Raw genomic sequence first — 13570 nt, 5'->3', positions numbered from 1 at the left:
GTGACAAGTTTGAAGTCCTGGATCATTGCTGCTATTGAGATACTGAAACTTTAGGCTGGTGCAATAAGTTCAGTATATAAAAAATGGCATTTCTAGTCATATTAATTTGTAGGGTTTAGTTCTCCTTTAAGATGCAAAGATCCAAATTACGGAAAGATCCGTTATCTCGTAAAACCCTATGTCCTGAGCATTGTGGATAACAGGTCCCATACATGTAATACGAATCAATGTGAAATAATACATGGGCCGTGTGAATGATCAAATAACAGTGAAAAATTGCTCGACCTTTCTAAAACAGAAGCCGATAAAGATCCTTGTTTTTAGCAAAACATTGGGCCTTGGGCAATGTTTTTACTTCTAAGGGCAGAGACAAACGCTGCTTTTTCAGGAGATTAGTCGCCCAGCGAGAAATTGCTTCTTCTTCAGGTGACTCCCTGTCCTAGGTGACTCCCCGAACTGCCTTCCCACCGGCTCTAATGTACAATAAATCACCGGCGGGATGGCACTCAGAATGCTTCGTTTTCCAAAGTCAGAAAGCCAAAGCGCCATCCTGCCTGCGATTTACATTCTAGCCGGCGGGAAGGCAGTTTGGGGAGATTAGTCACCCGAAGAAGAAGGATTTGTCGCTGGGCGACTAATCTTTCAAAATAGCATTGTGTGTCTCTGCCTTAAGAGAATTCTATGGGCCTGCTGGCTGCTTTTTTGACCTAAAAATTAGAGAAACATTCAATTCACCAAAAACCATTTTACTACAGACGTGTTAATGAAAAAATATTTGCCGTCTAAATGCTTCAAATATACTAGGCCGCAAAACAAATGAAATGTTATTGTTGAGAATATGTTCATTTTGAGACATTTCAATCTCTAACAAGAGATCAATTACTGTAAAGCGCTATAAATAATTCAATTCATCCAGCAAGTTAAGTGCTTCCTAATGCCCATTATATGGCTCGCAGCCCAGGATTTTATTTTCTACTCTTTGTCTATAATGTGCATTCAAATGAACAAAAATATACACGTTCAGGCTGGCAGACTGATCTTGCCATTTCAAGCTTTATTTTATAGAGTTCAAATTTGTGTTGCGAGTTGCGTTTTGCTCATTGATTTTGTCTTTTGGACAACAATCTACTGCAATGCCCAAACTATTCAAGCAATGTTACTTTGCACATTGGATTACCTTTTGCGGGGTTGTCTAGCAAGTCCATGATCACAGAATCTGCTCCCTTGGTGTATACAATGATCTCTCTCGTTATTGGGTGACGAACCACCACTGACATTCTTTTTCTTACAGAGTCGAAGCCCAATGTGTATAGGAGTTCAAATGTCAGCAAAGTACCTTGCGGAAGCCTCACCGTCACCTGATCGGGCGTGCGGGACATTAAGGTGAAGCTGTACGCCCGAGCGGCATGGACCAGTGCAGCCTCATCTGGACTTTCTGCCTCATAACAGAAATCATCTTCTATATGAAAGGATGAAACCGTGGCAATCATTTCTTCTAGACAGTTATCGGCGCTGCTTTTGCTCACCGACGAGTCTTCCTTCCAGCTGCTCTGACATTCGGCTTCACCGGAGCTGGAACTGGAAATGTTGTCCTTGTCTGCCGACGGCACGGGACTTACTTTATTATTTTTTGAGCTGGTCGGGGTTCCTGGGTCTGAACTCGATGGAGATGTGGAGGAGGACTGGCTGAAGCTCAATAACTTTTGGAAAAAATTTTGAAACTTCTCTAAAGATGATTCAGAAGGTTTCAGCAAAGTAGGCATGGTGACCTGTAAGAGAAGAACCAGCGGGGGAGAATATTTACTCTGAAAACAAAAGGCCTTCTAAATTGAGATGAGAAGTTCCCAAAATGTGGCCCCATCGCAATGCCATGGGTGGATGACCCTGTATTAAAGCCAGTTATATGTGGATGTTTATTTTGTGTCCTACTGTCATTTAAAAAATCTGGATCTGGATCCATTATCCAGAAAGCTCAGAAATACCAGAATGTTTCCCATAGACTTTTTATCCAAATAATGCTAATTTTTCAACATGATTTACTTAATAAAACAGTTACTTGTACTTGATCTCAACTAAGATATAAATAATCCTTATTGGAAGCAAAACCAGACTATTGGGTTTATTTCATGTTTTCTAGTAGACTTAAAGTACACGAAGATCCAGGCCCCGAGCATTCTGGATAACAGGTCCCATACCTGTACAAGTAGAACATTGTAACCATTGAACACATTTTGCAGAGCATTGGTCCTTGAACACTAAAAGTACAAAACTTTGATTTAAACCTTTGTTAACTCGATGAGTCAAAAGTCAATGTAGCGCTTACTAAAACTAGAAAACTGGCTACTGTTTGTACGTGAAGCATCTGGCACACAATATAAATCAACGCGCGACATAACTCGCATAAGAAAAAGTGACGTTGCTCAGGGCAGGCATAACCATCAACCTATGGATGGAACTGAAAGACTGAGACGATGGTTTGAGAAGTGTGACGTCTAATAAACAGAAACTCCATAGGGCTTACCCTTTGCCTTGGTTCTGTTGCCGTGGAGACAACTACGGTATTGCAAATGGCTAACGCCAAGAAAAAGTCAATATACGGTGAAGTTGCAGCTTTGTTGTTACTCTGAGATACACATGGCGAGACGGAGGCAAACTTGACTGATGCTTCTCTAACCTTCGCAAGCAGCATATGATCTGGGGTCACATCTTTTTCCTAAAAGTAAAAAAAAAAGTTTGAAAAAAGCTGCTTCTGAACAACCTTCTGCAGTTTTTCATCTGAACTAATGTAAATAAACAGCCATTATTTGCCCCTGTGGAGTTATCGTGACACTTTATCATACAAGAAACACACTCATTTTTCTGACTTCTACTGGCCGGAAATTCAAATAAGAGGCCAAGATTAGGCTCAAATACCTAAAACAAAACAATTGAATGAAACTTGGAGAGCAGCAGAATTTTATTTACACGAGAAACAGACAGAATTCACTTTCCTTAAATCCCCCTTCTCTCTGTGAGTCACAAGCAGCAAAATGCTAATTTCTCAGCAAGATTACATCCCAATTAGTAGCGTTTGTCCTATAGCTGGCATCTGGGTAGAACAGATTCGCCACTGTTCTCTCTAATCATTCCAGCGTCTGTGGGTTGTTTTTAGAAGTCCTATTTTTACAACGTAACTGGATTTTAGCATTAAGTTTGACTACGTCTGCAATAGAAACCAGAGCAATTGAATTGCAGGCAGATACAAAAGTTGGAGATCTCAGAATAGAAGTTCTCATTTACGCCACTATTTCTTTTTATCCACTATTTATGCACAAACGAGAGCAATTGTCATGCATAAGTCTGTCTTTAAAGTTCTGTTTCATTGTTTGCGATGAAAGAATACTGTTTTCTAAGGCGTGCCACAGTAAAATGCAAATAAACTTACTGTAACGTCTTCAAATCGCAACAAATAAAACAAAGCTTATTAACCGGACAGCCATCAAATTCTCGCCAACATTTGGCAATGACTGGAAAGATACTAGTTGTACATTTTAGCCATGGGTTAACAAATTGCTCCTTAACTGTCTCTCCAAATGCTCTACTCTGTATTGAGTCCATCCTTATGGCATTTGTTAATTCATGACTTGGGTGGACATTGCAAGCAAGGCTTTGAGATGGATTGAAAGGGGCAAACTGTATATTTATGACAAAACAGTGTGAAAATATAGTGCAGTTTTAGTTTCCAATGTCCAGAGTATCATTGAAATAAACTAAGATGGTATAGGGTACGGAAGGCCTTGGTTATGAAAGAGGGTATTGTTTCCACTGGAGAAGAGGAACGTAAGGGGAGATATGATAACTATATATAAGTTGAACATATAATAACCTCTCTGATGATTTCTAAACCAGCAGGTAGTTCTAGCAGACACAAGGGCCTCTGTTCAGATTTAGAAAATGGAGATTCCATTTCAATAAAAACCATTTTTGCAGCGAAAGCTGTGTTGTGGAATTCTCTCCCTAAAGTGGTTGTACAGGTAGATACATTCGATAAGGGCTCTCCAACTTATTTTACCCATCGGCTGCATTCAAATGTAAAAAAGTGAGAGCAACATAAGTATGCACATAGTTAATGGGGATGCCAAATAAGGGCTGTGACTTACGACTTGTTGCCCCTATATGCCTCCAATGCTGGAATTCAAAAATAAGCATCTGTTTTGAAGCCACTAGGAGCAACATCCACAGGGGTTGTGAGCAAAATGTTGCTTGCGAGACACTGGTTGGGGATCGCTGCCTTAAGTAGTTTTAATAAGGGTTAGATGGTTTTTAGCACTAGACAAAATACAGGATTACTGAAATTAGCTCAAAGTTGACCCAGGGATTGGTCCAATTGCCATCTTGGACTCAGGAAGCATTTTTTCCCCTTTGAGGCAAATTGGAGATGTTTCCCTTACTCTGGATCAACTAGTAGTTTATATTCCGCTACATTATGCACCGCTAAGCAAACGTATTTTAGAGGGCCAAAAGTTTCGATTTGCATTATTTGGTCAACCACTAACATATGCTTGTTGGTGGTTGGATCAAACAAACGAAAAAGAGCTCTAATCTATAGTGTTCTATGCCTATAACTGTCCAATATTTAGTAGCATGCACTTATCTAGCTTCTTGTGAAACTTGCTAATCATTTCTTGATCGATACTGCATCCCTGTTGTATTAACATGGGAAGAAAAGCACTTCTGGAAATGATCTGCTTAAGATAAACTTCTGATTGTCAGCATCAACATTACTATATGCATAATATTAAAAAACAAAGAGAGAGAACGGTCTATCAAGGACCACCCGTCACTTAGGGGCCGATTCACTAAATTCGAGTGAAGGATTCGAAGTAAAAAAAACTTCAAATTTCGAAGTATTTTTTGGGCTACTTCGACCATCGAATGGGCTACTTCGACCTTCGACTACGACTTCGAATCGAAGGATTCGAACTAAAAATCGTTCGACTATTCGATAGTCGAAGTACTGTCTCTTTAAAAAAAACTTCGACCCCCTACTTCGGCAGCTAAAAGCTACCAAAGTCAATGTTAGCCTATGGGGAAGGTCCCCATAGGCTTTCCTAAGTTTTTTGGTCGAAGGATAATCCTTCGATCGTTGGATTAAAATCCTTCGAATCATTCGATTCAAAGGATTTAATCGTTCGATCGAAGGAATAATCCTTCGATCGTACGATCGCAGTATTTGCGCTAAATCCTTCGACTTCGATATTCGAAGTCGAAGGATTTTAATTCCTAGTCGAATATCGAGGGTTAATTAACCCTCGATATTCGACCCTTAGTGAATCAGCCCCTTAATTTCTCATAATAACTGACCCATATCAAAGGAAAGAAAATAGAACATCTTCCTTAGCATTACATTTATGAACTTCTTATTTTTAATTCAGTTATAGTGTATATTCTGCCCATTCATTTGCTCTGTGTTAGCGGAAAATCATGCAAAAAAAAAAAAAAAATCCAAAAGCAATTGAAATGTCACCGGAAATAAAGGTATACAGATGAGAAAAAAGGCAATTTTATATATATATATATATATATATATATATATATATATATATATATATATATATATATATATATATATATATTAATGCTGAGGCTCCAGCGTTCTCTACCTGAGATTGTGCTGTGGCAATAAGAAATGGCTTTTATGATGCATGACAAATGTATGAATAATGAGCCTATGAAGATTGCCTGTAATTGGATGAGTAGGCAGAGAGATTTATACGGCAAGTGAAGCATTATTGATAAGAGGCAAAGCAATACATTCACTAAAAGACAAATATTGCTGTGCCACTACTGGGGGAAGAGATTTGCCTTTAGGTTCATGATTTTTACAGGAAGACAAAATACTTTGAAAATAAATCAACTGGGCTATTGAAATATTGGTTGGGAGAAGCACTTGATGCCTTTATTGTGCAGTATTTCTAAAAAGATTAGTAGTTCCGCCCCAGTAGGACGCCATTAGGCTCTCATGAAGCTTTGGATGTATTTAGAAAGTGATGATAGCGAAATATACAGTTCTAGGACGCTATGTGTATTTTTATGAGAAGTTATCCTGTTTCTGCATGAACAATCATTGCACGAGTCGGGAGAAAAAAGTAACAATTGAAATTATTATTTCCATGCCTTCAGACTTTTTATTTTCTAGCTTTATGTTGCGTGTAAGTTGTGTTAAAGGACCACATCGCAGGGACTTATGTATCAAAATGTGAGATTCAAGTTCAGTACTGAAAAAACTCACCCGCTTTCTGTTCATTCCCTTTGGAGTTTTTAAAACTCTTGATAAATACGCTTCAAAATATGCCATAGGAATGACTAGACAGTCGGTGAGTTTTTTTCTGTATTGAGTTTGAAACTTAAATCTGCCCCTTAGTCTGCTGATTCTTCCCCATCGCTGGTTTAAACTAATGAACACGGTATATTGCCCTTTAAATCCCTGGTCTTTTTTTCTCTTCATTTAGAATTTACATTTCATGCATTAACTTGACAGAATCCACAATTTCATTTGCTTAACCTCCCTGCTTTAATATCCATATTTAACAGGGTGTAACGATTAGGGAGATGTGGCTATCCTGTATGTCATATTAGAGAAATCTCCCCAACAGCCCATAGCTGATATAGAATTTCTTGCAGACAGCGACATTATCCCTTTTGGCGACCGTTGTTTCTTCCCTTGCTCGAGAAAAGAAGATTAGCACAGAAGAGACCTGTCACGCAATCCACTTATGTACAGCTAAATCGTAATTACGGTTCTTTCTTCCATACTAAGGACACACAAAGTGGAAATTGAAGAAAACATAGTAAACTTTCCCAAAATTAATCCTCTTTAAATTTATTCAGATGTACTGAAAATTATCTATATTAGATGCAGTTATGGCACCTTTTGGACCTACAAATTTTCAGTAAATAAATGAATTTGCACAAATGGGCATTTTCATTTTAACTCTCGACTTACTTACCCATCGGTGCATCGGAGTACACGGCAGCCATTTTCCAGGTCTTCATGTCTTCTTCTGTCCCTTCGGCAATTTCGGTCCATTTCGGCCCATGCACAGTTGTCGCAAACCGGGAAATTGCTCCAACTTTGCATGCGCCGATCTGCCAGTCTGATTCTCAGATTACTGAAGACCCGGAAGATGGCTGCCGTGAACTCAGATCCCTGCATCTGCACCGAGGGGTAAGTAAAAAGTTAGGGGCATTTGCCAGGGGTAGCAGCTAGGCTAGGGGGGAGAGGAGGGAGGGGGATCTACGTGGGGTGGGGTTTTTTTCATTAAGGGGTTTGTTTCTCCTTTAAAGCAAAAGTAACAAAAAATTGAAGTGTTTTAAAGTAATCAAAATATAATGTACTGTCGTACTTCTCTAGTACAACTGGTGTGTTTGCTTCAGGTACTCTACTATAGTTTATATAAACAAGCTGCTGTGTAGCCATGGGGGCAGCCATTCAAGCTGAAAAAAGAAAAAAGGCACAGGATACACAACAGATCACAGGTAAGATTCAATGGGATTCTTCTGAACTTTTCTGTAATCAACTGTGTATCCTGTGTTTGAATGGCTGCCCCCATGGCTACACGGCAGCTTGTTTATATAAACTATAGTAGAGTTTCTCAAGCAAACACACCTGTACCAGGGCAGCACAACACTACATTATATTTTCATTACTTTAAAAGACTTTATTTTTGTGGTGTTACTGATGCTTTAACTGGGTCTGGGGAAGGCAAAAACTTATAAAGCCTTGTTGTAGTCCTTACATGTAAATTCTTGCTATATAGGGTGATAATACACTTACAATTGGGCTGCTGAAAGCCACTTGAGAAATATCAAACCGTCCTTCGGATTTCTTGCGGAAGTGCCCTTGAATATTAGGCCGGGCACTTTGGCAGCGCCTCAATGCCTTTGTCCCCTTGTGTCTCACGGTGGACTGGTTTCCAGCATCGAGATCAAACAAAAAATTTCTGGGTTTTGTTATATCTTCGTCATCAGATTCTTCTTCATTGTACATTTCTAGCCGTTTGGCTGCAGATGGGAAATAGATAGGAAGCAATTATTCATTTATTCCAACCTACACTGGAGCACTGAGGACGAGGATCATGGGACAGTTGTTTGGATCACCCACCTGTCCAGTTCTGGTCCTGCTACTAATTAATAATACGTAAGCTTTGACGCTTTTGATTATTTTTAGCTTGTAGCACAGATATGGCCCGACTGACCACAGTCTCATATTTTTGCTTTTTAAAAGGCGACCAGTAAATGGTATGTGTTTGCTGAATTACCCCAAATATTTTTCAACTCAGAGACAAAATCGAAACACGTGACTTACCATTTTCCTGATGAGAGAACTCGTATCCCACAATGGTGCAACGCCGAAAAACCATTTTATTCTCGGTAAGCGTTCCTGTTTTGTCCGAAAAGATATACTGTATCTGGCCTAGATCTTCCGTGATGTTAAGAGCACGACACTGTACTGACAAATCAATTTCTTCATCATACAAGTCAAGGTCATTATGGATTAGATAGATCTGACCCAACTTGACCAGTTCGATAGATACATAAAGAGATATTGGAATTAAGATCTGAAACAACAAAAAAAAGGGACACTTATTCAGATTTTAGCTTCTGGTGCATCATGTGCCAAATAAATCTTTGGAACAAGGTCTATGAGTACAATATGCTCCAAGACTGAAAAAAGTCATTAAAGTGATGGTTTGGGGCCCTCTTATTGCTAAATTTGACCATGTTTCTCTTAGCGAGTCCCACTTATATTGTTACATATTGACCTAGCATTCAACCTTATATGGTTCTGGCGAAATTACAAACATTAAAGGAGCAACAATACCTATAATTTACTCTCAAATTGGCTTTGGCTTGGGCCTTCATCCACTGGCAGCTCCATGGTTTGAAAACTACTGCAGTAAGCCATGGGTTATTTGAAAATAAGCTCCATTTTTTATAGCACGACTATCTTAAGAATATGATATGGTTATTTAAGATGCCTCCGCTATGGATGATTCTGGCTTTGCCAGTTGCATTTTTTCCACCACGATGATCCACCCGTAACAATCAGATACCAAGTTTAAAATTGAGGAGTGAATTTGGGAATTTGAACTTCACGTGACGTAGACTTACCTGTAGTAGGATAATCATGGTTAGGAACATGTAGAAACCGGCAAGACCAGGAGAGAGGTAACTGCCATTGGCTTCTGGGACATCAAACAGTGGATGGATTACAAACTTTGAAGACCAAATGCCATGACCTGTCAAACAATATTCACAGAATTACAAAAATATGTCAAGTGAAACGTTTTGATGATCCCATTTACTGTGTTGAAAAGCTTGAGCCGCGCTTGGTATGTAGAATAACATATTCCCATAAAAAATGTTCTCAGACAGCTTTTGGGGGAATGTAATTAAAGTTGGTAACGGAAAAAATATTCCCAATGTTAAAAGTTATGCCACTGTGTAAACAAATTTGCCTTTATGCTATTTTAATGTAGCGTTTAGCGTTTAATTTTAGAAGTGTATTTATCAATGTATGATAAATCGGCTTCTAAAAATTACAGATGCGGTGAGCTCTAATATCACATTTTGATATTTCTGCCCCCCCCTGTAAATATCACTTCATTCCTTTTGCACAGTTCTATCATGGTGCATACATGCCAGAAATGGAAAAATGCCATCAAATAAAGAATCCCGTTTGCTTTTCGTCTGTTTATTCCACAGAGTCAGCAGGCTTATTTCGTAATAAAATGGTGTTTGTTTATAGTCAATATACACCTCATTTACATTCTTCCTGTGTTGTGTTTGTATCACTGAATGCAAACAAGACCATGTGCTATTTGACATATCGTATTCTGACAATTTAATTTTTATTACAGGTACGGGACCTGTTATCCAGAATGCGTGGGACCTGGGGTTTTCTGGATAATTCCCCCTGAAATGCTCTTTGTTGGGTTTATTTTCCTATTATTTTTACAGGCCTTTTAGTAACCTTCTAGTATGTTATAGAATGGTTCGTTCTAATTTAAAATTTTCAACTGACATTTTTTTTTTTTTTTTTACAATTTTTGAATTATTTGCCTTATTCTGTTGACTCTTTCCAGTTTTCAAATGGGGCGGAGGTGTCACTGACCCCGTCTAAAAAACAAATGCTGTGTAAGGCTACAAATGTATTGTTATTGCTACTCATTTTTTTTTTATTTAGGCCCTGGCCTATTCATATTCCAGTCTCTTATTCAAATCAATGCATGGTTGCTAGGGTAATTTGGACCCTAGCAACCAGATTGCCGAAATTGCAAACTGGGGTGCTGCTGAATAAAAAGCTAAATAACTCAAAAACCACCATGAAAACCAATTGCAAATTATCACTCTCGACATCATACAAAAAGTTAATTTAAAGGGGACAAACCCCTTTAAAGAAAAACTTAAACCTAAAAATGAATATGGCTAAAAATTCCATATTTTAGATAATGACCTTTTGCACCAGCCTAAAGTTTCAGCCTGTTAATAGCAGCAATGATCCAGGACTTCAAACTTGTCACAGGGAGTCGCCATCTTGGAAAGTGTCTGTGACACTCACATGCTCAGTGGGCTCTGAGCAGCTGTTGAGAAGCTAAGCTTAGGGGTCGTAACAAATTATCAAGCAGAACATAAGGTTAGTTTGTAATATATGATGCTAAAGGGCTGATTATTAAATTCTGATGTTAATTGCACTGGTTTCTGTGCGGCCATGTAGTAATTATCTGTATTAATTACTAATCAGCCTTATATTGTGACATTTCTATTCTATGTGTACTGTATATTGTGAGTGAGTCCATAAGCTCAGTAAGTCACAGCAGCACAGAGCATGTGCAGTGACTCAGCAGAAAAGAAGATGGGGAGCTACTGGGGCATCTTTGGAGACACATCTTTCTTTACTGCTAAAGGGCTGTGGTTGCCTTGGGCTGGTACAGAAGCCTAAAACATAATGTACAACATTTCTAGCTACTTCTTTAGTTAGGTTTCAGTTCTCCTTTAAAGAGTTCCGTTTGTTGCCTGTTGCTCTGAATAACAGGATAATGCAAGAAAAGTAAACTTGGCCCAACTGTATGTCGGATAATGAACTTGGAAATTAATCACCTTCTATGTAATGTAACTTTGGTGAAATAAAATGCTAAAAAAAGGTTCTATTTTGTATAAATTAAAATGAGCATAACAATGAACGGCGGTACATTTCTTTCCATAACTAAACAAAATTAGGGGTATAATATATCTGAAGACATTGGAATAAATGAATAATTAGATTACAACCTAAAGCTCCGATGAGACACATAATGAAGAGGATTCCGACGCAGAAGAAAACATTGGTATTCATCTGTCTCTCGATCTTGCTGCGCTTGTAACGAGTGCCGCTGTTGTTCAACATTGCCTTGGTCTCGTGTCCTTGGGGAAGAGAGACACAAACAGCAAGAATTTTAATAAATATATTTGGATAGGCACATATTTTGCATAGCCTTCTCAGCACGGGGCTGCCTGCTGTTCCCCCGAAACAAAAGCGGAATCAAATGGTATTAATTAACCACTCTGACCCCTAGAAGCAAGATTTGTGGGTAATTTGTGCACCGAGCTGACAAGTCTGTGTGCTGAGCTTGTAGCTGGTTTTATATACACACTATATGAATTGTAGATTTTTTTCCATTAAGGAACCATAATTAGTTAAGCTCACTCTAAAATGTGTTTTCATATTTATTTTACAACTGCTACCAACCCTTGCAAGCACCCAAGACGCATTGCATTGCTGTTAAAGAGATGGTTCACCTTTAACTTATAATATTTTAAGTATGTTATAGAATGGCTAATTCTAAACAACTTTTCAATTGGTCTTCATTATTTATTTATAGTTTTTAATTTATTTGCCTGCTTCTTCTGACTCTTTCCAGCTTTCAAACGGGAGTCACTGACCCCATCTATAAACATATGCTCTGTAAGGCTACACATGTTTTATTATTACCAGGGCTGGATCTACATAGCGGGCACCCCTAGGCTGCCAATCCTTACCCCTAACCCCTCCCCTTCATTCGTGCACACATTTTCTTCATCAGGCGGGAGCACTGGGGATTGGCGCATGGAAAATTTAAAAAACGATTGTATCTCGTAAGCAGCCCTAGAGCTTCCAGACCAATGTGCTTGTGTTTGGCCAGCATTCCGCCCCCCTAAAATCATGCCGCCCTAGGGGGCCTTTCCACAAATTCGGGCCTGGTTATAACTAGTCTTTCTATTCAGGCCCTCTCCTATTCATATTCTAATCTAATCCATGCATGGTTGCTAGGGTAATTTGGATCCTAGGAATTAGATTGCTGAAATTGCAAACTGGAGAGCTGCTGAGTAAAAACCACAAATAATAAAACATGAAAACCAATTGCAAATTGTCTCACAATATCACCCTTTATGTCATACTAAACGTTAACTTAAAGGGGACCCGTCAACCAAAAAAAATATTTCAAATCCTATTTTATCACACTAGTCAAGCAAAATGAACTTTAATTACACTGTATAAATTATTTGAATCTTGTTTCCTTCAGTCTGGGACTTCATAATTATAGCAAGCAGGCAGCAGCCATTTTGTGGACACTGTTATTAAGAAAAGTCGTGCATCATCTCAGAATCTTGTTTGTGCACCAGAATGGGGGACCCGATGTCCATCCCCATGCCCTGGCTACACAATTAAATGGTTAAGAGAACTGGGGGAATGTGGGGAGAGCAGTGACCCCTAGGAAGTGCTGAATGGAAAGTGAAAGTAATTGCTTGCCCCGCCTCTATGCCTAGGCATAGAGGAGGGGCAGGCAACATTTGATTGACAGCTATTTTAAATTAGTTTACAACAGCTATGAATGCTTTAATAAAAAAAAGAAGTTGGATTTCATATTTAATTTGAAAAGAACTTTTATTATACAGATTTTTATGTCTGGGGAACGGGTTCACTTTAAAGGCGAGCAACCCTTTCATGGGTATAAAACTGTTTGCCTTTGCCTGCACACTTCCCTTCTCTTAAAGGTACATAGCTCCAGCACCTCACTGATAAATAACACATGCAAATACCCCAACGTGTGCAACGGTGACATACAGAAATGGTCAGCTACACATTCATCTAATGCCATGAATGGTGACAATCTTCTGGGATACCAGTTTGCAGTAATTCTTATAAGAGGTAGATTGTTTCATTTGTCTTATGTCCAACCAGTGTCGGACTGGGGGTTCTGGGCCCACTGGGACTGCTACCTCAGGGGCCCCCACACAGTGTCGGACCACCCAAAAACCTTAGGCCAGGGTCCCACTCTCAGTACTATTATTTTTCCTCTCCTCACTTAACCTCTATTCTCCTAGTCTTTTTTCTTTACATACTATAAAACTATAATCTATGAATCCATCTATTTAACTTCTTTGTTCTCATTGAAATTGATTATGACCATGAAATAGGCCAAATGCTTAGAAGCAAGAGGGCCCAGTGACACCTGGGCCCACCAGTTTTCCTGGAATCCCAGTGGACCAGTCCGAGACTTTGTCCGAC

General features: G+C 39.0%; 1 protein-coding gene across 4 annotated transcripts in view; it reads right to left on the bottom strand.

Moving 5' to 3' along the window:
• Positions 1-13570, bottom strand: part of LOC108710852 (phospholipid-transporting ATPase VB) — a 663706-nt gene that overhangs the window by 23619 nt on the left and 626517 nt on the right. For all 4 annotated transcript variants that reach the window (XM_018252031.2, XM_018252034.2, XM_018252030.2 and 1 more), the window contains 6 exons: positions 11314-11445; positions 9154-9281; positions 8348-8600; positions 7817-8043; positions 2522-2713; positions 1178-1769 (listed from right to left, as the gene is read on the bottom strand). In XM_018252031.2, the coding sequence (XP_018107520.1) occupies positions 1178-1769; positions 2522-2713; positions 7817-8043; positions 8348-8600; positions 9154-9281; positions 11314-11445 (1524 nt within the window). The remainder of the gene's footprint in view (positions 1-1177; positions 1770-2521; positions 2714-7816; positions 8044-8347; positions 8601-9153; positions 9282-11313; positions 11446-13570) is intronic.

Source organism: Xenopus laevis, chromosome 3L (assembly GCF_017654675.1).
Source record: "Xenopus laevis strain J_2021 chromosome 3L, Xenopus_laevis_v10.1, whole genome shotgun sequence".
NCBI lineage: Eukaryota > Metazoa > Chordata > Amphibia > Anura > Pipidae > Xenopus > Xenopus laevis.
Note: the sequence above shows the minus strand (reverse complement) of the source record. Positions and strands in the feature narration are given on the sequence as shown.